At 37.1% G+C, this 25,052-nt stretch overlaps 2 protein-coding genes across 8 annotated transcripts in view; both read right to left on the bottom strand.

Annotated features, from left to right (window-relative positions):
- The window catches only part of LOC128025358 (actin filament-associated protein 1-like 2), a 33,148-nt gene extending 26,946 nt beyond the window's left edge, over nucleotides 1–6,202 (bottom strand). Inside the window, exon 1 of one of the 2 annotated variants that reach the window (XM_052611637.1) lies at nucleotides 6,021–6,202. In XM_052611637.1, the coding sequence (XP_052467597.1) occupies nucleotides 6,021–6,036 (16 nt within the window). In that variant the 5' untranslated portion in view covers nucleotides 6,037–6,202. The remainder of the gene's footprint in view (nucleotides 1–6,020) is intronic. The other variant, XM_052611636.1, reaches the window with a different exon arrangement.
- Nucleotides 6,203–11,043: 4,841 nt separating this feature from the next.
- LOC128025357 (actin-binding LIM protein 1) overlaps nucleotides 11,044–25,052 on the bottom strand; it is a 49,397-nt gene continuing 35,388 nt past the window's right edge. The window contains exons 10-26 of one of the 6 annotated variants that reach the window (XM_052611631.1): nucleotides 24,700–24,858; nucleotides 22,561–22,605; nucleotides 21,998–22,036; nucleotides 20,993–21,028; nucleotides 20,484–20,613; nucleotides 20,169–20,255; nucleotides 18,783–18,875; nucleotides 18,427–18,474; nucleotides 17,444–17,590; nucleotides 16,961–17,046; nucleotides 16,013–16,136; nucleotides 15,859–15,917; nucleotides 15,283–15,343; nucleotides 15,165–15,172; nucleotides 14,731–14,805; nucleotides 13,235–13,315; nucleotides 11,044–12,589 (exon numbers count right to left, since the gene is read on the bottom strand). In XM_052611631.1, the coding sequence (XP_052467591.1) occupies nucleotides 12,476–12,589; nucleotides 13,235–13,315; nucleotides 14,731–14,805; nucleotides 15,165–15,172; nucleotides 15,283–15,343; nucleotides 15,859–15,917; nucleotides 16,013–16,136; nucleotides 16,961–17,046; nucleotides 17,444–17,590; nucleotides 18,427–18,474; nucleotides 18,783–18,875; nucleotides 20,169–20,255; nucleotides 20,484–20,613; nucleotides 20,993–21,028; nucleotides 21,998–22,036; nucleotides 22,561–22,605; nucleotides 24,700–24,858 (1,392 nt within the window). In that variant the 3' untranslated portion in view covers nucleotides 11,044–12,475. Of the gene's footprint in view, nucleotides 12,590–13,234; nucleotides 13,316–14,730; nucleotides 15,210–15,282; nucleotides 15,344–15,858; nucleotides 15,918–16,012; nucleotides 16,137–16,960; nucleotides 17,047–17,443; nucleotides 17,591–18,426; nucleotides 18,475–18,782; nucleotides 18,876–19,833; nucleotides 19,849–20,168; nucleotides 20,256–20,483; nucleotides 20,614–20,992; nucleotides 21,029–21,997; nucleotides 22,037–22,560; nucleotides 22,606–24,699; nucleotides 24,859–25,052 lie in introns of those variants that run through there. The other 5 variants (XM_052611629.1, XM_052611632.1, XM_052611635.1 and 2 more) reach the window with 5 other exon arrangements.

The following is a 25,052-nucleotide window of genomic DNA, read 5'->3' as shown; positions in this document are numbered from 1 at the left end:
AGATGTCAAAGATCTTGGGAAAAGAATGCGCATGGATGAATCATGCACAATAGGAGCAGAAATGCACATTAAGCAAGCAAAAAAATAGGATTTCATGTTGACTTTGACTAGGATTTTCAGTCTCTCCCATTTCTCTTTTCTAACTGTCTATAGACACAAAAGAGAGTGATTTAAACCCTAGTCTACAGCTTTCTCACACATATTTCTGCTGTGCTGCACATGAGTTTTGTAGTTGTTCCTCTTCAACACAGGCATGCATTAGTTAGCGGTGTCCCTTCAGACTTAAAGAGATACAATATTTTCTCTTTGACTGACATTTGCTGCACAGATGATAATAATGAATAACTGTTTTGGAGGGCCAGTGATGGTTTCTCATGCATCATTATTTCATTTTAAATGGGACTGAGTTCATCTGTGTGAAAAAGTCCCTCTCCACAGTGAGCCGCAGGAACTATTACTCACACCCCTTACAAAAATAAGTAAAATATAAATACATAAACTGAGAATTTGTTGTGCTATAGAGTATTTCTTATGCAGCTTCTTTACCTCAGTTTGAATGCTTACGTTTCTTTAATATTTACACAGGAACACTGATTTTATGAAGAAAAAAAAAAGCCTGTAAGGCAAATGTTTTGTAAAATGTCAAAGATTAACTTCATTTACATGCATGAAGTTTTAAAGTTAACAAATCCAGTGATAACCCATCGCTTTAGGTGCAATTTCATCTGGAATAAGCCACTTTAAAAATCCCCTGAAATGATTTTACAAACACAGTTTTCCTTCCAGAGTTGAAATGTTTCCAATTAAAACAAGACATTATGGTGGGACGGACTGAGACAGGGCTTGAGTTTTATTTTTATTTTTATTAGCCAAATGTATCATGGTTTCTACAAAAATATAAGCAGCACAACTGTTTTCAACATTGATAATAATAAGAAACTGATCACCAAATCAGCATATCAGAATAATTTCTCATGTGACACTAATTGCTGCTAAAATTCAGCTTTGTCATCACATTAATAAATTATATTCAACAAACACTCATCTTAAACTGTAATGATATTTCACAATATTACTGTTTTTATTGTATCTTTGATTAAATAGAGGCAGTTTTAGTGCGCATAAGAGACTTCTTTGCTTTTGAACGTTGGTCAATATGACCTCAGAGACATTGACTAGAAGCTACAAAACTCATTTTTAATGGACATGTTCCCAAACTCAGTTTGTTTATCATCCTGTCAAGCACTAAAGAACAATGCTGGCAACAATGCAAACGGAAGCCCGGACAAAAAATCAAACATTAACCTCAATCACGCATAGGTTACATAAACATTGCAGTAATGTTAATTTCACTTTAATAAGCAGTGATTATTTGTAGCAGGTATGCATGTCCTCTCGATGGCCTTGTATTGTAAAAATGTATTGCAAAACAGGTGACGTGTTTTTCCACTGGCCGCACATGTTAGCGTAACTCTCCCAGCCCAGCTGCTGATTGGCTCACCTCTGTTTCACTCTGCAAACCTCATCATTTCAGTAATTGATAAATGAGTGATGACAAGCCTGATTGAAGGGGCTCAGTCCACACCGTTTAATTTCTATTTTCTCCTGGTCACTGACAGGACATTAACATGGGTCAAATCTAGGGGACCAAAATTCAAACCACTTTCTTGAGAGGGGAATATTTGAATAACGATACAGAAACAAAAAGCGACATTAACTTGGAAAATGGACATCCAGTTGAAATTATACACAGATAAGACTTCAAGCACACAGCTCAGCCCGCAGCAGTAGTCTCGATATGATTGACTTCTCAAGAATACTGATTCAGAACAGTTATTCTGTTATATATTGTGCTGGCTGAACGTACATTTGCTCAATTTCAAGATGTTGCACTGCAATAGTCATAACAGGATGTCAGGGGCTAAACAAAGTAATAACATCAAATGTGTCTTAGCTTTGACTTCATCTGATGTCTCAAAAGCAAAGCTTTGAGCAAAAGAGGAACTGAAACAGCACCAGCTCAACTGCATTATTTAGCCGGCTCAGACTTGACGACAGCACGCCAGACTGCAATCTTAACTGTGAATCAATCGCAACTGACAGTCCTGCTAAGAGATAAGCATGACATTATAAAGCCATTTTGAAATCACAAACTCCACGTCTGAATTAACCACCCTTAAACAGATATTGTGATAGCATCGTTGTGCAAGTCACACTTTGAACACGGCCAACTTGTGCGTCAGAGCAGTTCCATTCAGGGGAAACTTGCAGTGTTCATTTAATCTGTTCTCTGCGAGTCTGTGTAAAAAAGTGCAACAGTGACTGCCCACTTTTTCAGCAGTCTTTGTTCCGGAAGTATTTTTTCCCATTCATTACTCCACAGGGATTTACAAAAATTCCTCAATAAAGACTTCTAAACTTTGAACCAAACCAACCAACTCCAAAACAAATCACAACATAGATTCAATGCAAATAATAAATAAATATATATATAATATTTTTTTAATGTTTTTGAAAGAAACTCTCATTTGCTTCACCAAGACTGCAATTTATTTGAAAAACAGTAAAAACAGTGGCATGCTCACAATTGTTATTACAATAAAAAAAAAACTGTTTTCTACTTTAATGTATTTAAAATGCTAATTATTCCTGTCTTGGCAAAGATTAATTTTAAGAAGCCATTACTCTAGTCTCATGGTTCTTCAGAAATCATATCACTAAAAAAAAACAGCATTTTTTGCTGGTAGGTTTTGTAACATTTCACTACCATTAAAAAATAAAAATAAAAATTACCATTCAAAAGTTACTTTTATTCAGCAAGGATGTATGAAATTCATCAAAAGTGACAGTAAAGAAATGTATAAGTTTCAAAAGCTTTCTATCTATCTATCTATCTATCTATCTATCTATCTATCTATCTATCTATCTATCTATCTATCTATCTATCTATCTATCTATCTATCTATCTATCTATCTATCTATATGAATGACTGGCTGCCTGAATGACTGAGACTGACTCCATAACATCATTTTCACAGCTTCATGGGAGCGAACAGTCTTTTGTCATGTTGCCTGTTCTTTTCCCTGGTAACAGCAACAACTCTAAAGAGAAGGATCCGAAGAACCGTGCTGTACAGAAGCACATATCATAGCTTAAAAACCTCAGAACTCACTGTAGCTCTGTCCAGACAGCTTTACTTTTATTAAAATAAATTTCTCTATCGAGAAAATAAATGAGATTTATCCTTCTGGAATGCAACTCTATTCCAGACCGATCCTGGGAAGTCCTGGCTCTTTTTCTCTGTATTTCAGCTCCACTGTGCTCCATCCGTTTACTTATAAGCGTGCTGCTTCCCTGTTGACTCTCTTCAGAAGTGAGCGTAATGAAGGCATGAACTCAAGGACCCATTTTGAAAAAGTGCTGATCTCTCGTTCTGGGACGCCTTTGGAGCTGCTTCCAGTACGCAGGCTGTCTTTATTAAGATGCACAAGACGTCTCTGAGTCTCCAGCAACATTCTGGAACGCTGACACGTTCAGAGCGCTTGCCCAGGCAGCGGAGCCTGTGGGTGGGTCCGGAAACATGCTGGTATCATGCCGGATCTCAAGGGTGAGATCTGGTTCCACAGGCTCCCTTTGAAGAGAGAAATCAAGGCGGGGAAGGAGGAAACCGAAGGGGGAAAAAATAGCTGGGGTTTAAAAAATCTATTCAGGTACCTATCAGATTTAGATTACTTTTTCATCTCATTACTGAAATTCTAGACGCTCTCATCTTTTATCTTTAACAAGCCTTGCTATTGCATCACATCAATACACAGGGAACAAGAGTTTGAACTAAGCCTCTTAGTTCAGGTACACAGGCTCAAATATCCACACATAAGCATTTTAATGTAAAAGGGACACCAAATATGCCAGAATCAACAGATTTGCTATACTAATGGTGAATAGTGAGGTTCAAAGCACTGTATTATCCAAAACCACAACCCATAGCTATATCCTGAACTCAAGACATGCACGTTCATGTCATCTGTGAGGCATTCTCATCATGTACAATAAATTGCATTACAGAACTTGTTTCTACTATGTTATGCTACACACAAAACAAAGCATCATATGACATTGGAAAATATGTCAGTGTTTTATCATTGGAGAATGATGCAGTACTCCTCAGAATGCCATTTCGCTCCTCCCACAATCCATTTTTCCCAAACAATGCAAATGAATCCGTTGCTGTCAAGAATTGCCAAAACTTAATATGCTCGTACTTATATTGCAATATTGATATTTGGAAGCCACAGCAGAAGGGGACATTTTCAGTAAATAATAATAATAATTTCGGATCTGTTCCTTGACCAAAACCATCACTTAGTTTCCGAATAATTAGAATATATTGTTAGGGCCTGTTCACACCAAAGCCAAACCCATAATTTAAGCATAATAACCCTTCATATATAAACAATAATTATGCTTTAATTATGTTTTATTTTCCCCTATAGGGAAGTCCACAACACAACTACAGTATAACAATAACAAAACAGAGGAACAATATTGTAGGAATTACTCTCCAGCTGATTTTCCGCTAATGAACTATAAAAATATCCAATCAGAGTCCTGGTGACATTAAAGTGCACGATGATTTTAAAGCAGCAGGTAACAAATAATGAACAGGAAATTATAGTCTGTTGGTGTGGATGTTAGTGTGATTATCATTACAGATATCTCTACAATTATTGTTTTTGGTGTTAATGGGCTTTAATTCTACAAGAATGTGGAAGTTCACTCCGCAGTTACTGTATAAAGACAAGACAGAAAGGAACAATATCATTGGAATCACTTTCAAAAAAAAATTTTCCTCCAGCTGATGAACAATATAAACACTGACAGCCAATCACATAACTTCATGGAGCTTGAGTGTTTAAAGCAGCAGATGACTTTAGTGCATACACAGATTTAACTTTCATTTTATAAAGAAAAATAAAACTGTAAAATAAGCATTCCAGCACACTTATGATGTAACTTCAGCTAGACATAGAAGAATTTATAATTATGGTGAATACTGACGTATCAAAGAGTGAGACTGAACCAATTTAAACTGATGTTAGGGTTAGGGTTAAGTTGAAGTGATATATTCAGTCAAAAAACAGTAAGCTCCTAAGCAATACCAAGAACTGGTGATATAATAGAGTTTTGAGTTAAACCAAAACCTGACCAAATAGTCTAGTTCACTAATAGAAGTCTTCACAGCACAGGAAGTAGAATTATAATGTGAAAACCTCTGTCTGTTGTGGTACTGAGGTTTTATTGTTCAAACACTTCTTTATCTACAGTGACAGAACTGTGGTCTATTAATAAATTTGACATGTCAATTAAATAGCTACTATGTTATAAATGATCAGTAGTGCCAGATTATTCCTATTGCTATTGTCATTATTATTGTTGTTTCTGTTGTTAACATAGACACATGCTAAATCTACGATTGCTGAACTGATATTCTTTCAGAAACTTTTCCAGAAAGAAACATCAGTTTGCACAAAAGCTGCTGTTCCTCCCCACTCTTATCTCAAGTTCAGTCATAAAATATTAGGGCTCTACATTCCTATGCGTAAAACAAACCGCTTAAACCAAAGGAATCCAAAGAATTCTGGAAGAACAATTGTTACTATACTGGACAGAATCTCTTGAGCGTCTTTAATAAATGCTTGTTTATTTATTCATTCAGAACTAGTATTCTAATACTGAGGAGGAATGCGAAACGCACATAGATGAAGAAATCAGTGAACGCGCGCACTGAAAAGCGAACTATCCCTGGAAACTGAACTTCCTCGTGTTGCATCCCTCTGGAGAGAGATCCCGCAGTTTCCCACGATCCGTTCTCCCAATATATATTGAGGACTGGAAAACAGCGCAAAGGTTTACCGTTGTTTATACCAGACTTTCTGTGTATACGAACATCTCCTCTGACATGACACCATGCAAACTGACTATGAGCGATAAACTTAACATAGCTAATCATTCCACTTACCGTTGTGCTTATCCATTTTTCACAAGCGAAGAAGACTTTCCCAACTGTCTGCTGTCTTTATATGAAGCAGATGGGTCAAGACTGGTCGGTCAAGTTTACTTGGACAGTCCTGATTCCTCAAGCTGTTTCTGATGTGATGAGATGCGATGTTATCCTCTCCTCTTCTACAGCTCTCGCTCTGTTGCGATTCTGCCACGCCTCCTCTGCGCACGTCATCGCTCAGCTCAACTTCACTGTAGGCTAGTGATTGTGCTTTGAAAGAGTTGACGCTACATTCTAACTTAATCGCTGTAATAAAACGTTTGAATACTAAGTATATTTGACTAAATTTCAGTGAGCATACAGTACTTACAAATCATATGCAGGATGATGAGACTTTTAAGTACTTTTAGACCATGAGTCTGTTTCAAAACCTAGTGAGCTGTCATGCTACACCCTACAGTCACCTTAGGCAAAAAGGCTATATGGGAAAAGGCGTTCAATCCCTCATCGAAACGCGATTGCGCTCGTTTTGAGTATCAATTGGGCTGGTTTTGTTGAAAAAATCTGGCAACCTGCTCCATCGTGTTGCAAGCGACTACTCACAACCGATTTGGTGTTAGCATTTCATCCATCAACGCAATGATGGGTGCCCTAATAAACATAACATAGGCTACATTCCACACGCAAATATCAGTTTTTTTAATAATTCTCAATTGGTTTTGGTAATAGCTATGCCATAGAACCCCAAATACAATCATCATTTTTTGGGGACCCGCAGAACCTGTTTTAACTATGACATGTTCCAGGATCATCATCTTTGTTGACCCTGAAACAACATTGTGGTTAACCTATCAGACTTGAATAACCCGTTTATAGTTTTTGTGAAGTTTAGGCTTACAAGCAGTGTTTGGTGCTTGTACATCAGTTTCATTCATATGTCGTTCCCTCTGATTTTAGGGAATACTGGTTAAGGTTAGGTTTAGATGTTGGAATATGGTCAAGAGGTCGGACCCCCATCCAAAAATTTTAAATGCTCTTATATATTTTTATGTAAAAAGACTCATGTAGAAAGTACATGAAAATACATTGATTGATTGATTGATTGATGTTTATTTATTCATTTTGCAATTTTCAGTGCCAACTGAGTGTCCCCAGGCCCCATTTTGAAAACCCTTGCATTAGGGGACAGTAGATAGGCCTGTCTGTGATTTAAACTTAAAGCCTAAGGATTTGTAATTATAGATACCAAAGATTAGATCACTTATTGAATTAAATATTAAACTATATACAATGATTGGACAATTAAGATAAAGCAACCAAATTGTTTAGGGCATGCAACAAAGAACATAACATAATCTGGATTATTACAAAATAGTGCGAAATAACTGGAAAAGTAAAAACGACAGAATTTTCAAATAATTATTTTTTCCATGTATGCTTTTTTCCTCTTTCCCTATAGTAGGGGGACCAACAACTATTTGGTTACTGACATAAAAATACATTCCTTTATGTTCAACAGAAAAAAAGGAAAAGAATGTTTAGCACAACTTGAGGGGTGAGTAGATGATGACATCATTTTCATTTTTTGTGAACTATCTCTTTAATTCTCTTTGAGGGGTGATATGGTTTAATTACTTTCTGTCCCTCCCTTTGAGTACACAAAACATACATTAACTAAACAGGTTAAAGGGAGACAGGTTAGGGGTCCACCACAGCAGCTGCACAGTTAATTACAAATAAACCTGACAGGATTATTTACAGCCCAACCAAATTGTTTGCTGTAGATAAAGACAATTACATCAGGAAGATCAACCTATCTTTGTGTCAATTTGTGTCTTTGTGTCAAAAATCTTTGTGTGAGAACCCCTTTCTGTGAACTGGCTGGATGGGAGTCACATGCTCTGAGAAGCTGACCCCTCCACCAAACCCCAAGGGGTTGCAAGAACTTTCCATCTCTACACTTCCCTGTCAAGGCCTTTTTGTGAACTATAGGGGATTAGATGCATATAAATCATGATTTGTAATATGCTGTGTTTGTTTTCTCAAGTAAATAGATCATTGGTAGAAATAAATTCCCTTTTAACTTAATATAATTATGTATGGAGCATGCTTATTTCCCATAGGCAAACAATTATTTATATACACTATTTTAAAAAAATGGGTTCAATATATTATTTTTAATTAACACTTTTATTCAGCAGTGGTGCACTAAATTGATCAAAAGTGACAGTAATTATTACAAAAAAATTAAATAAATAGTAATAATAAATAATTATATATATATATATATATATATATATATATATATATATATATATATATATATATATATACTATTTCTGATAATAATAAGAAATGTTTCCTAATTAGCATAATATAATGATTTCTGGATCATCTCATACTGAAGACTGGAGTAATGGATGATGTAAATTCAGCTTTGTATAAATTACATTTAAAAATACATTGAAATAGAAAACAGAAATAAATTGCAATAATATTTTAATATTTCACACTATTACTGTTTTTACTGTATTATTGATCAAATAAATGCAGTGTTGGTGGGCATAAGAGCCAAAAAAACCTTTGTACAGCAGTTTCAGTTAAAAGATTGTGATTTCTATTATATGAATTTTAAAGAAATCCAGCAATCATCCCCTTGTAAACTCAAAATATATATCAAAGTAGCAGTCAATGTTTTGAATTTGAAGCTATAATGCAGCTTTTATTTTTAATGACATGAATTAGTCATGGCTATTAATAGAAAACCTCACAAAGTTGTGCATTAAGACATTGTTTTTAATGTCAATGCAAGATGTTTTTGAGTGACAGACAGTAGTTACTTATCGTTGAGTGACAGGGTAATCCTCACTAACTGAGTCAGTGTGGGGAGCACTAAATAAACTGCTTTAATGAATCTACCAGGTTTCCAGTCAGTATTCAGACTCAGCTGATCCTGTGGCTTTAGAGGTGGATGTGTGAATGAATAACTGTCTGCGAGATGTGTGTGGGAAGGGGGCCAGATGGAGGGTGGTCTGCCTCCCAAAGGTTTGTTTTTAGAGGCAAAAATGAGGGGAATCATATTATTCATGCTCATGGAGCATAAAAGGAACAATTGGAATAGACTTCAAGTTTCAATTTTCAAAGGCTGACAGGTTTCACTTTTATGAAGAATCTGAAATGCAGCTCAGATGCTTGAAAGGGTTGCACTGTGGGAACATTGTTTGGATGCTGTGTATCAGCTGGATGGTGTGGGTTCAGACATTGGCAGATTCTCCTGGCTGCTGCTGGTTAAAGCACAAAGGACATTCCACAGCCGTGAGCCAGAGAGCATGGGTCACTGATTCAGCCCCCATCCCAGCACTGGGGCCTTTTGATTCAAGGACCTTTCCCATGTTACACACATAGACATACACTCACAAAACACCATTACAGTCTTTGTACTCAAAGAGGTGCTCAGGATGTGCCAAGTACATCAGTCAGAGCAACGGGGCGATGTGATGCTATCCATCACTGAGCACAATAACTTATCGCCAGGTGGATAAAAGGATAGAAAATGTAATACCTGGTCTGAAAGCTTTATATCCATGTTCTTTTGAAGTTCTGACCTACTGTGCGACTTGCTGACTGTTGATAGTAACCCACCTTGGCAAGTCGGTGTAGTGTTTCACGCAGTCAGGGAAAGCAAGGCACCTGATCAAACTCGATTCTGCGCTCCCATGGATCCTCGAGAGGAGAGCGTTATGTCATGAAATAATATTATTCTGCCACTCCTTCAGTGAGTGATCAGGTTTGGTCTAGCTCATACAAGAAAAACTTTTTTTTTTTTTTTTTGGATGTGTGAGAATGATCTTTTGACAACATTCAGGGTGGCACACATTGAGGCAAAGCCCCTCATTACCACCACATTTCCTTCAAACTGAACTCAGGAAATACTGACAGGGGCTTGTGAGGTCTGAAACTCAAGACCTAAATGTTCAGTGGATACAGAAGTGAGACGGGGTGGATGAGTATGATGTCAAAACACAAACCAGGCATTTGTTGCCAGAACCAAAAGTCTGAAAACATCTGAAATCGTGAAAGTAATGCATTGGTGTCCTAAAAAGCGAATCACAGTGGTAATGAGCTCCACAGAATGGGAACTTTGTATATGTGTGTGTATCTTTTGGTATTGGTGCTGGATGCTGGGTCTGTGTCACAGTCCGTTGAACATAGAAAAAACAGAAACACCAATAAACACTTGTGTTCTTGCTTAAATACCTCGATTCTACAATTCAGACTTAGAAGGACTAAACAGGCAAACTTCCCTCTTGTAAGCCCCCCCCCCCTTTGGACAGGGGCTTGTATGTTCCCAATTCAGTATAATAACAATAATAATAATAATGTTATTTTTATAGGTATAAACATTCATATTGTTGTTATTATTCAAACATTCTGTTGTATGAATTATTAAAGAAATTAAATCCATAGAGAAATAAATTGTTGCAATACTACTATTGTACTGCAAAAATTAAAACTTTTATATATTATTATACTGTTGTGCTGTAAAAATAGAATTTAATAATAATTGTTATTATTATAATTCATCCAGTTATATGTAAAATATACTGATAAATCACACCCCTCTGTCATTTTCTCTCTTTTCTTTTTGTACTGGAGAGTCTGTTACAGTCTGTCGAACATAGATAAATTTGTCTTTCTATTCTGTGCAGAGGGTGACAGTGGTATGGGTGACCAGAAACACCAATAAACACTCATTCTTGCTCAAATACCTTCTACAATTCAGAGTGGAACCATTGTAGAGTAACACAGTGCCCAGGCTTGTTTTGAGTTCGACTGACTCTGGAGCCTGGGAGGAGAGCGTTTGGGAAAGAGGTCATTCCATCGGGTATATTTGTCAGGCATAGAAAACATGAAGGAAAGCACCCAAGGATTTCCAAATGACTCAACAAGTGGACCTCCCACTTGAAACGGCCCCCTTATGGCACAGAGGCTTGTATTTCATGTAAAGTGCACCACACAGTTATAACTAAGTCAGACAATATGATCTGAAGCAGAGTTTTATTCCTCGGCAGAGCTTATATGCCATATTCATCAAATCTTTCCCTCATAAAAGACAGAAAAAGGTGAGGTACACAGTAGGGGTATCAAAACCAACTCTTCATTCTTTTTTAAAGTCACATACACGTCTGTTTCTAGTAATCACGCTTGTTATAGTCGTATGTTTTGTGATCCTATAAAAGCACAATACTGTAATATGTCCTAGTCCTCCGTCATTAACCCTGCTAGTAACACAGAGAACCGCTGAGAATAATAGCCAACATCAGCCCATGATACTGTACATCTGCAAGATGAGACGGTGTCTATGGGAACTGCATTATTCAGCAGCAATATAAATGTACGACAGAGATACGGCCCTGATATCGAGTCTACACCTGGCACAAATGCTATGGCTACAGCTCCGACGATCCCACGTCAACACAGTGGCAGTTTTGAAACACCTCTGAGGCAGTCATTTCAAAGGCTTTGCGTGCTTTATTCTAAATAAAACGCTAAATAAAACCGGAAGTCGCAATACACGGATTGTCTGATTCAGAGGAAGCTGTTTTAGAGCGGGCCGACGTCTGATATTGTCCCACGGCTGACCTCTAGTAGCGAAATCTAATAATATATATTTTAAAGTAATTTAAGCTTAATTTTAGAAATATTAATATTAATATTAATAATAATCACCACCGCCTCTTCTGATTATCAGACTAGTGGGTTGTGGATAAAGAATCATCCATATCTCAGGTGCTGTTTTGGGCTTTGGTTTTGGTGAACATGCTTGCTACATTACATGTAGGATATATATATTTTTTTTAGGATTGTAGATTGTGACGAGGCGGCAGAGTGCTGGTGGGACAGGACGCCGATTTCAGTTTTCTAATGTATTCCAGAAGCTCGGCTCTGCAGGTAAAGGATCTTCAGTAGCTCTCACTTCCCGCTTTTAACGTACTTCAAAGGCCTCGTTAGGTCCGCAGCAGCAGGGGGCTCCAGGGATCCCTACAACTCCACCACCTTAACGGCCTGTTTAGAGGGAGAACCCTGCTGACAGCCCCCGGTTCCCCATCTAAAAAAATTACAGTCCTGTTTTACAAGTGGGCCAGGAGGGAGGAGGATAAAACCCTCTGGTCCTAGAGGCAGGTTTATTGAGAGCAGGAACACCATCAGCTCCTCTTGCTCGGGTGTTCGCATCTAGGGGTCACGTGCACCTCATTTGATTCCTATTCAAACACTCACTCATTTAAAGATAAAGATATATAGATTTAGGAAAATAAAAAGTGGTCTTTCTGAAGCAAAATAAAACTTTTTTTGTGCATGTAATTGGATGCAAAAAACAAAAAAAACAAAACAAAAGAAGATGAAAAAAGTTAGGACTATCGCTCTAATACATCTGAGTGACTGATAAATTAAAACATGCACAATCAGCTAGTTTAGAAGAGCTTGGCTTTCTTCTTCATGTCGTTGCGCTTCCAAAGAGGAAGTCTGTCAAACTCATGGATCTTCATCCCAAAAATATCAAAGAATGTCACGGGAGCCAAGTGGCGCTAGATATAAATAAGAAGAGAGAAATATTGAAGAATTATAAATCATTAGGCATGAGATCAGCTAAGACAAAAAGGAACTTTCTCCCCCATTTGGTATGACTACAGCTACTAATAAAATTACTGCATCTTAAAATACATTCAAAATGCATTTATTGTTTTGACAACAACAGTAATAATAATAGTTTTTATCATTTAAATAATAATTTTGAATAATAATAATAATTATTAGTATTATAAGCAATATTTTACTATTTAATAAGTGTTTAAATAAGCTATAGCTGATAATAGCACAAATAATATAAATGAAAACGTACAGCAGTATTATTGCAACAGTGATATTTTATTAAATTTTTATCATTTAAATAATAGTCTAATATTTTAACAACATCAAAAATAATTACTGTAAACAATATTTGTATTGTTTATTATTTTATTTAGATATGTGAACATTTAATAATAAGAACAATACTGTTGTTGTTATATTTTACAGAACAATAAAGGCATTTTGAATGTAGCCTTAAAATGCTGCGATGCAATTTCCTCTGATTTACGCAATTCAAAGCAGTCACACTTTTCAAGTGGCAAAGAAAGAGTCATTTACTTTCATGCAATTTCCATTCAGTGAGGTTATCGGGTGCCATTTACCTCCAGTCTCGTCCTGTCCACATCCTTCGGGAGCTTAGCACGCCCTCTGTTGGTGACAGTGAGCATTTCATATGGGTACACCTTTACAAAAGGAGGGATTGTGTTGTTATGGAGAATGCTATGCGAGGCATTTGCCAAACACAATGAACTGCTGAAAGCAAATGGACAAGGGGATGATGCACGGTCATTGTATCCTAACATGACACACAAACACCAACTCTTGCCAAAATACAACAGTGCAGCACATAGTGCTAGTGAGAGAGTGAGTATGCAGGAGGTGGGTTAGAGCATGCAGAGAGGAACAACAGTAGGTGAGCCTTGTGTGAGACAGAGTGTGAGCATGTACTGTATTTCCAAACCAGACAGTCTGTTTTTCTCAATATGGGTGGGAAAGAAGTGCTGAATTGAATAATATAATATGCTTTAATTACAAAATAGATACAGTTAGCAGCTGGGGGTGTGGTTTAGCATGGAGAAGAACAAATCTTGGTTCCTGTACCATATTGATTTGTATATGGGGGAAAATAACATTTTCAAAAAACAATTCAAGTTCAGTGTTTTTGGAACAAGAACTTTAACAGACATCACAATGAATATTTCAAATAAGCGAAGAGCAAATGCAGCAGTAAGTAAATGTCAGAAAACGTCTCACATTCAATCTAAAATTTGATTAAGCTTTTTTGTTGTGGCAATCTCAGAATTTACTTAATGTTTATTTTATCTGTAATACATAATGCAAAGTAATATTTGCTGTGGATATTATATGAACTTCCATAGCCGTCTCTTAGTCTAGTCTCCTTTTAGCTAGCAAATGTTGGAGTTCAGAATGTGCATTAAAAATAAAAAAGATTCTATGAATCAATTTATTTTCACCACTGAAATGAATGGGTAACTATGGTCACAGATTATTATAATTTTTTTTGTACAGCTGGGCAGGCGTTTTTGCCAACTGCATTTACAGGAAGGAATTATAATGCTGTTGATGCTAGCACTTCTACAAACAGTTAACAGTCTACAATCATGCCAGTTGTTGTTTCTTATAAATTGCTGGGAAAACCTATTACATTCTAATCTATATAATCTAGCCAATAACTATTAGCTATAAGGCCGACGCAATGAATTTAAGTTCAGCCCTAGAGAATCAGGCTTCTGGGTAACTAAAGCAACCACTTTCACAAAATATTACCATGTGTAACCATGACGCCTCTTTAATGAGAACCAGGAGTTCAGAATGATTGAATGATCTCGAAACTATGCACTGCTAAAACAGAGTATGTCAAGTGATGACATCATTTCATCATAGCACTGGAAGCTGTACAAGTTATGCTAGGCTTGTTCTTCCCACTGACCATCGCCTGTGAAGATGAGCCAAAATGATGCCACTGACTGATTAATCTTGGTTTTGGAAGGGGGTTGATTATTTATTGAACAGAGGAGCATTTCGAGATGGAAGAGAGAAGAAAAAAATAATTGTTGAAAATATTTGGGATACTTGCTTTATATTCCAACATATTAGGCATAGACATTCCCCTGTCCATTCTTGTAATGGAATCTTGGGCATCTTGGGTGGGCTATAGAACAGAACACATACAGGTGATGCAAATGATAAGAAAAGAAAGCAGAAAATTGTTTTCAAGACCTTGGGAAATAGTCTGGAGCTAATTCCTAACAGCTATTGCTCTGTATCAAGTTCTCAGAAGGGAAGTGGATCAAGCCACTATCCATGTGATGTGTTCTCAGGGGTGGGGGAGTTTTTCAACATATCAAACCCTTGACTGTGCTCTTGTCTTTCCCCACGGCTCAAACTCAGACACAAGCATAGCAATGAGGACATGAGTGCCATTCTGGTTACATGTAGCATGATTTGACTTCCATGTGTGTATGACTGCTGATGCACATGCTCAGTAAATACTGCAGGTCAGTCTCATACCTTGAAATCTGTGTAAATCAGAAAGAGACAAATTCCCAAATATTGCTAAATATGACTTCATTTAATTTATTTATCATTTATTAGATGTATTTTCAGTATTAGAAGTATTGAATTTTACCTCTTTGTCCTCCACACACATCCCCATAACTGTTATACTGAGATAGTTCTGTAGACTGGGGCTGCAAGCACAGACAAAAAAAGAAAGTCATTAAAGATGCACTTTAATTTGTTATGGCGGCCTAATTTATTCGACATGCTCAAGAAGTCTCTTATGTTTACCAAGACTGCATTTATTTGATCAAATATACAGTAAAAACTGTATATGGTGAAATACTATTACAATTTAAAAGTATAAAATTGTATTTGAATGTATTTATTAATTAATGTAATTGCTCAGTTATTAAAGATGCTTATTAATAATGGTTCTTACTCTTATCAGTGTTAAAAACGGATTTTCTGCTTGTTATTTTCATATGAATAAAATTTTTTCTAACATTGATAATAATAAGAAATATTTCTCGAGCACCAAATCAGCATATTAGAATGATTTCTGAAGGATCATGTGACACTGAAGACTGGAGGAATGGCTGCAGAAAGTTCAACTGTGCTATCACAGGAATAAATAAAAATTTAAATGCCTTTTACATGCAATTTTTAAATATAAGTAAATAACAGATGAATGGCTGAGACTTACCCGATTGAGTCCATTCCGTCCATATCCAGGCAGAGATGAAGTTTTAACCGTTTGGGAGTCTACAACAGAGGACAGAATACTTTTGTACTAATATACCAATGTCTGAATAAAGCTATATTTGTTGTGATTGCTTTGAAAGCAGGTGGCATTATACCTGTGGTGCAGTTAGCATATTGGGAGTCAAAGCGCTGGGCGGCCACACTTCGTATGTATCTCTCTCGGTTCATCTCCTTTTCCATCTCCTCCTTCAGAATGAGCTTCCCGAGTCCAGACTGGATCTGCAGTTAAACACATACTCTTATACTGAGTATACCGAGTATTGAAAGTACGATCAGATAGAGGTTAATTTATTAAACTTTAGCATGCTTATTAGCCTGCATTTACAAAGTATTAGCCTTATTCAATAAACACCCCCAGTCACTATACAGATATGCAAGGTGTTTTTGCATAATTATTTAAGTGATTTGGGTATTAAAGGTACTGTAGGGAACTTTTGTAAAAAAATATTTTTTACATATTTGTTAAACCTGTCATTATGTCCTGACAGTAGAATATGAGACAGATAATCTGTGAAAAGATCAAGCTCCTCTGGCTCCTCCCAGTGTCCTATTGCCATTTGCAGAAACTCCATCGCTCCCGGTAAAAAATAACCAATCAGAGGTGCGGTCCGTAACTTTGTTTGTGTTCAAAATGTAGAAAAATGTATATAATAATAAGTACACCATGAATCCATTTTCCAAACCGTGTTTTTGGCTTGTCCTGAATCACTAGGGTGCACCTATAATAAGTGTTTATATTCTGACTATTTTAGATTGCTTCGGGGGTACTGCGGCGGAGTAACCCAGTACCTTTGTGATTCTTCATAGACATAAACAGAGAGAAGTAGTTCCGGCTACGATGTTCTTCCGCAAGACGCAAGCAGTTCTGTTTATTAACCGCTAGAGCGTCAAAAGTTCCTTACCGCAGCTTTAAAACAATCCAGACAGCATGTGTAAATAACACTGTGCCATGCAGCATAATTTGGCACATATATGCATTTACGTAAATGGCTGCTTTGACTAAAATGACACAAGGAATGTATAAGCATTAATATGCGCTTGACCTTGCTGAGATGTTCTTCCTGAAGTTGTCTGCGTTTCAGTTGCTCTTCTTCTTCTTCATCCCGTGACCGACTCCTCCCGTCTGAGCCTGCCTCGTCCATGACCAGAAAAGATAAAAAAAAAAAAGAAAAAGGAAAAAAATTTTCATTGTACCCATGGTGACCTGCAACGGAACCTATAGAGTTCCATTTCACACATAATCGAATAAAAATAACAATGAGTTAAATCATATAAAAACAAATCATGAAAAATAAAAACATGGTCAGACTGAGTGGTAAAATGTTTTTTATTTACAATGAAATGTTAAGCCATCTATAGCATCCTAAAGTTTTAAAGCCACCACATCTGGCTCTAGGACCAGTCAGATGGGAACACCAGGCCAAATTGACCAGCAGCAGTCCAAGAGTTCTCCACCCACAGAGCAATGTTTGAATTCACAGATGGCTTCCATTGATTTTTGGTTACTGCCAGCAACAGGAGCGTACCTAAAGCAGCAAGGGACGGAGGACACGGCCAGTAGTCGGTCTCGATCTTTGGTGTTTCGTCCGGCTGAGGGGCGTGGGCAGCGGGGAACTTGGATGATTTGATGATGTCATCAGCAGACTTGCTTTGGGCTGCCAGGGCAGCTGAATCTGAATCGGTATTTTGGGGGAACTGGACTATCAGTGACAGACTCTCACAGGCTGGCAGTAAGTGTAGCGCTGGCCATTCAGTTCAAAGCATTTCAGGATTTTTATGTGTAAAAAATCTGTATTCATAGACAGTATCAAAGGCTTTGAATGTCAATGGCCAATACTGCATTTAGTGCAGGACAGTATAAAGTGGATAGAGCACACATGCTTCTGCAAATGTATAGATTTTTAGCATATTAAGCAAGCAGAGAAATTTAGATATATGAACTGTAGTTTGATACCGGTAAACAGAACTGTTCAAAAGGTGCCTTTGAGTTTACTGAAACTATGTGAAGATTTGAAGAGTGTGTAAGAAAGAGACCAAAGCAGAGTCTTCTGAGGTGTCAGTGGATTTGTTAAGGGATCTTGCAGGCAATAACATTATGCAATTTTCAGAATCTTCAGAAGTTTTATGGCAATTGTTAAAGAAGGAGGATTTTAGTTTCTTGCCATGGGCCAATTGGTTGTGAGGAAGCGATTAAAGAAAAAGAAAGAGTCTCAAAAATGAGAAAAGTTTATGATGTGAAATGGTACTTACATATGAACATAAGATGTGATCATAGCATCATAATCACAAAGTAATGGATGGATGGAGCCAACACACATAAAAAAAAAACATAAATATAAATGATAAAAATAATTATCAGAAATCATGCTTGTTAACACACCATAATGACAGGCACTTAAAAAAAATCTAACAAACAAAAACAACATTATTCGGCGTGTAAAATAAATATTATTTTAGATAGATAGATAGATAGATAGATAGAAAAGCTTAAAATTTGAAGCAACCATACCATGCTGTTTGTAGATTGGTGGTTTTCTATACATGTTAATGCCTTGGTCTGTGAATTATAAAAATAATATACAAAAAAGATCTTGTTTTAATAAAACATTTTTAATACCACCTAAGCCAGAAATAAGACACTCCATTCGTATCAGTTATGATCATGATCTGGGGAAATGCAATGCATATAAAGTATGACCAAAATTTCTGAATCAGTACATGTACTCAGCATAAGAGGTAAACAAAATCTACAATCAAGACAATAAACAAGAATAGGCATATATGCATTATGGCGGGGATTGAAATTAAAGAACTGAGGGAGAAAAAGAAAGCAGAAAATCTCTCTGATGATGCTCCGGCTCCTACCTGGGATGTGGAAGTGTTTAGGGGTCAGAGAGAGGGTCGGGGTGGCTGGCCGAGAGGAAAGAGGAGAACTCCGGCCGCTGGATGGCTCAGTGCCTCCAAACAAGAAGAGCAGAAGAAGCGGGAGAAAGGAAAGAACATAAAAAGAAAGAAAGAATAAAAAAAGGAAAGAAAGTGTGAGAGAATAGTGCCCGAATATATCTTCACTGTCGGAAAGATGGACGAACAGAAAAGGGCTTCGACAGAGAGGTGACAGAGAGACGGACTGAACCTTGTGGGTCGGCCCCACGGAAGAGAACAGGTGTTGAAAGACATTAAGATTGGAAAAGGAGAACTGCCTAAGGAAAGCTGCATGCAAATACTTCACAATCATGAACACGGTAACATTTACAAAAAAAAGATGAATGTCAAATTCACCCCGGCAGGAAGACTTTGAATATCCTTAAAACAGGGGTCACCAAACTCGGTCTTGGAGAGCGATTGTCCTGCAGAGTTTAGCTCCAACCGTAATCAAACACAACTGAACCAGCTAATCAACGTCTTGCTATGCATACTTTAATCTTTCTGGCAGGTTTGTTGAGGCAAGTTCGAGCTAAACCCGAGCTAAACCAGCCCTCCAGGACCGAGTTTGGTGACCCCTGCTTTAAAGGGCTACTTGTCGCCTGTGAAAAAACAAATGAAAGCATGCAACAGGAACACATTCCTAAAACTAGTGAGCTGTGTAGAGAGAATGCATTTCAAGACAACACATGCACTCCCCTGCTTTTACATAAGGTAAGCATCAATGTTAAGTACATCCCGCAAATATTCTTATTTGTATAATAAAAATAATAATGAAAAATATTATTATATTTATTTGGGGGATATGCTTTTTTTATTTGTTATGGAAAGTTATGGAAAGCAAATGTATGAAACCCAGAATTACTGGTTAATTCAGTATCGAATACACCAAATTCAGAATGGTCAAAACACAGGACCAGCATGCTTCTAAAACTGCCACGGGCACCAAATTGCTCTACCCAGAGTCAACAACAGCCATGAAGCCAAGACATACCTATGCAGAAAGAATCTGTGGAGAGGACAGAGGGACATTACACACGAGCATGTGATTAGTAAACTGTGCATTAGCAACTTGCATTAGATGTGCTTTAGTTTGATCAAATACAGCCCTTGACTTCATAAGGTTGCCATTCAAGCATTTCAATTCCAGGATTTATTAATTTCTCAAACAGAGCCGGCAAAAGCACAGCTTTACAAGCTTTAAAAGTCACAGTCAAGACATTTCAGCAGGTCTGAATCAGATGAGGGGGTGGATTTGTGACTACGGAACAATATTGACACTGAGAACGAGGAGAAGAGGTCGGGCAATGGGGAGAGGAGAGGCCTTACCTTTGTTATGGGGGAGGAAGTGATGTCGGAAAGGGGAGGTAGGGCGCGTGTCGCTGGAGCGCAAAGAGGAGCAGAGCTTCAGCATTCCTGCCGGCCGCTCAGAGAAGAGGAAGAGGAACAGAGGAGGAGGATGAAGGAAAAAGAGGATGGAATGAGCACATATGAGCAAAGGATGGAAGCAGGTTACAAACTCAGGAGGAAACGGAAAGCAAGAAAAGGCAACGGGAGCCAAAATGTTGTAAGGAGATATCGCTCATCCATACACTCCGCTGGAATCCTATAGAGGAAGGATTTGGATCATTTCATCTGACTCACCTGGTCTGTGGAAGTGCTGGGGAGACTTGGACAGAGGGGGTATATAGCTATGGCGGTGGTAAACCGGAGAGCCGATGGAGCCCTGACTGGTGGATCTTTGCATGATGCGCTCCCTTATGTCATAACAACCCTACGATAGACATGCACACACAACATTACATACTGTACGGGAAGGTTCAAAACACATTCACATTACTACACATTAAAGGGACCAAAACATTTTAATTCTGTCTTCATTTACTCGACTTTTAGATATTTGGAAGAATGTTGGTGACCAATGTTGGTTTTAGTTCCCATTGACATTTATTATATTGTTAGACCATGTTATGCAAGTTTGGTTACCAACATTTTTCAAAATATCTTATTTTTTCTGAATGAGGGTGGCTAAATGATGACAGAATTTTTATTTTTGGGTGGACTATGCTTTCAAGACATGGTTTAATGAGCATGTACTGCTGTATTAGCTGTAGAGTAATAAAGAAAACTTAGCATTATGAACAGCCTCTAACCTCAGCGGACGGGGTGGGAGACAGTGTCCTTGGAGACTGAAACAGAACAGGAACAAAAGATCTATGTAAGTATGCATCAGAATCAGTACTAAAAGGTGGATAGGAGACTGTATGCCATAGGCAAGGCAGAAATGCAAATACTGCGATTAAATCATGTCACTGTGTTTTATGCTTTTTAAAGTTTTATATATTAGGCTGTTTGTATATTAGTTGTTTTATGGGTTAATGTCACAAAACTGTTCACATATTTAATTGTTTGGAAAATGCCTCCAAGGCTGCATTTATTTGACCGATTTTTTTACAATAATATTAATAATAATAAATCAACACAATTTGAATGAATTACAATTGCGATTTAAAATAACTTGTCTATTTTAATATATTTTACAAAGTGATTTATTCCAGTGATTAAGCTGAATTTTCAGCAGAAATAATTGAAATATGCTGATTTGATGCTCAAGAATTATTTATTATTATCAGTGTTGAATATAAACTTTGATACTTTCCCCCCTTATTTCATTCAGGGTTCTTTGATGAAGAAAAAGTTTAAAAGAACAGCATTTATTTGAAATAGATTATTTTGTAAAAATGTAAAAATCTGTCACTTTTGATCAATTAAATGCATTCTTGCTGAATAAAAGATACATTTTGTTTTAAATAAAATCTTGAGCTTTTGAACATACACACACGCCCCCCCCCCCCCCACACACACACACAAAAATGTAAAGCAAAAAAAATTAAATAAGCTTAATTTTGTGAGATTCACTCAGCTGTAGCTGGGACAATGACAAACAGAAATAAATACAGACAGACATACATTACAAACATGAACACACACTCCAACAGGACACTTTTGGGTGTTTGCCATTAATTAAACAGAGGACTTCTTCCAGTGCTCAAGAGTCAGCTGATGCTCAGTGCCATCTTCATGAAGAGCACATTTATGAGAGTTAATAAGTGTCCACAGCTGTGGCAGGGTTCAGAGGGAGGTCACTGACAACTTACTGTTTCTGCGGACAATGAGGAGGGGTCTTGTGGCAGGGTCTGGGAATGTGGACACAGAATTAAAATCACTAAAAATAACATTATGTTATGCGTCATGGAAACAGCTGTGTTTTCTGTGACCCAACATGCATCGGATGATGTTTTAAATTAAATGAATGTAATGAAGGTGGAAGATGAATTGCAAAAAGGCGCTTGCAGTGTTCATTTTGAATGTTAGATGCTAATGTTATGCTAACAGTGACACAGATCGGATGTATGTGTTCTGGGAAAGACATTTCAGTTCATTGAGAATGAGCATGAATGTACACCATTGCCATGGCACACATAGAAGCTTGACAGATTCTTCAGTTTTTCACTGGGTGCTTGAGTACACACTTAAGAGTTCAGATAGTGGCCAATGAGATGAGAGAAACTAGGTGTAAGAGGCATTAGATGTTCATGCTCATTTGATTAAGTAAGGTTTGTAAATTAATACGTTAATTGTGTTCTTCTTAGTTTGGGTTGGTGATCCAAACACTAACTGGTTATGTCAGTGGCCTTATTTCTATCCTGCACACACTTACTGTGGCTCCGCCTCTGGGTGGGCTGCCACTTGAGGCTTTGACAGGCTGTAGGGGAGGAAAGGGGTTGAGTTTGGTTACTCTATGAACTTGTCGGTGACTCGAATATTGTATGCATTAAAGGAATATTCTTGGCCATTTTCAACTTGATTTGCACAGACAGTAATTTTGTTAACTGTAAAACACTTACAATGGAAGTCTATTTGGCTAGTGGGCTATTAAGAAAATAATGAACTATATTCTTTCGAAAGTATAATTTCGAGTGTTAGCATGAAAGTGGTGAGATAAAATTGTTTACTGACATTTTCTTTGCAGCTATTTCTGCTATGGCATACATGTCATAAACCCATGTCATAACCAGCTAAAAAAGTAAACCCAGATACTTTTGCTTAATCAATATCTTGGTCTTGTTTTCCAGTGAAAATATTTAAACATCAAACAAAATTTGGGGTAAGCAGTATCTTTTCTTTATATTTTATTTTCATGAAATTAATACTTTTATTTAGCAGGGATGCATTATATTAATAAAATGTGACAAATGTTGTTCTTTTTTATTTTAGATTTTAGATTTAATTACGGGATCATGAAAGAATTGCTGTTTAGACTTCAATTGTAAGTGTGTAAATAAATTTTCTGTTTGTTTATACACAGTCAAGGACAAGTCTAAATGAGTGGCTTTTATAATCAACCACAGGTGCAGATGAAAACCCCCGGAAATATCCATTTAACACACATCTTCATCACCGCAGATTGTCTGAGATTTTGATTATAGTCACCAGGTGGCGCTGTGACAGTGCTGTCTCTACACAGAGAAGGCGCACAGGCGTTTTCAGGTACAGCAGAACAATGTTTAATAGACAAAGGGAACAAGAGCAGTCACAGAGAATAAAAAAAACACATCTTGCATACATTCTTTTCATGCATAGACATACAGCTAAACATGTTAACAGGAATACATGCAATGCACATGATCACATACAGAGAAATGAGCAAATACACACACTTGCTCACATCTGCTCTGTCTGTGGCCTGAGAGCCTCAACCAATAGTGTTTTTTGGAACACTAATGGGATCATGGGGTCAGAGAGGTATTATGGTCACTGTGATAAGGAACTGGGGATGGGACGTTATTATCACAAAGATGGAGTTGGGTCTGTTTTATAGCGGTAGTCTGGTCGCAACTGGCTAAAAACCATGTGCAGTTTTGGTTATCGAGACTAGACCAGTGGTTCTAAACCAGGGGGCCCGGGGGCCCATTGGAGGGCCTCAGAAACTTCCAAGGGGGCCGCAGAAAAACGTATGTATTGATATATATTATAGAAATAAATTTAGTTCTATTTTAGTTTATAAATCTATAAAAAAAGATTTTTTTTTTTTTCATAATTGCAAAATTACTATTGTTTTTATACAGTACTGAAACAAAGCAAATAACTTCTGGAATCAGAAAAATAACTGTAGCTAATATAATATATTTAGTACACCAAATTAATTTATATAGCAATAAAAAGGTAAAAAAAATCTTTGTCATAATTACATAATTAATGAAATTTTACATCTACTGTATATATTTATTTTCTATCAATAAATATTGTTTTTGAAGAACACACCATTCTGGAATAACAAAATGAATGTTGATTAATTTATTTAATTAACTTTGTATTAATTTATTTAATTAACCATGTGAAATCAATATAGCAATAAAAAAGTTACAACTCTGTCATAATAACAGTTTGAAATACTATCATATCATATATTTATATATACACTAATATGTCTTAGCATATAATAAGTATGGACTTCTAATATTGTGTTGTGCGGTGGAGGCCCTAGGGTTAAAAAGGTCGAGAACCACTAGACTAGATCTCCAGATCTCCAAATTGAAGTAGAAGGATGTTAAATGTACAGAGTATGGCTGTCCACAAAATTTTAGGCAGGAGCGCTGTCAGATTTGAGATAAAACAGCTAAAGTTGACTTTTTATGAAAATCCCACCTAGTCCAAAAAGGAGAATAAATTTATAAACATAAATTGGTGAAATTGTAATTTCTACACAGCCATACAGTGGCTATATATATCATATTCGGTCATAAAAGGACATTGTTTTTTTATGAGAAAGACACTAAAAGTTTACGATTCGGATTACCTCTCCGGGGCTGTGCCTTCCTTGTCTTTCCAGGGTGGAGGAGGTGGAATGGAGAGACTCATAGGATATCATGTCTGGACGCTCTATGTCATAAATGGCCTTGACTCTGGGGATGGCTGCTAGGTCCTTGTAATCAATAATCTCATTGTCTACTTTTGCCTGGAGGAAGGAGAGGATGAGGGACAGGGACAGGGAGGGAGGAGACACATAAGTGGAGAAACACATGGAGAAAAGGTGTTGATGAGGAAGAGCTCAGGGCACAGGTGAAAGGTCATTCACATCACATCCAAACAGAGCAACAGCTCTCACAAAGGGCGAACATATACTGTGGAAAGATGGCATGCTTATGAGAG

This window comes from Carassius gibelio, chromosome A12 (assembly GCF_023724105.1).
Source record: "Carassius gibelio isolate Cgi1373 ecotype wild population from Czech Republic chromosome A12, carGib1.2-hapl.c, whole genome shotgun sequence".
In the NCBI taxonomy this organism is placed as follows: domain Eukaryota; kingdom Metazoa; phylum Chordata; class Actinopteri; order Cypriniformes; family Cyprinidae; genus Carassius; species Carassius gibelio.
The sequence above is the reverse complement of the archived record's forward strand: the minus strand, read 5'-3'. Positions and strand labels throughout refer to the sequence as shown.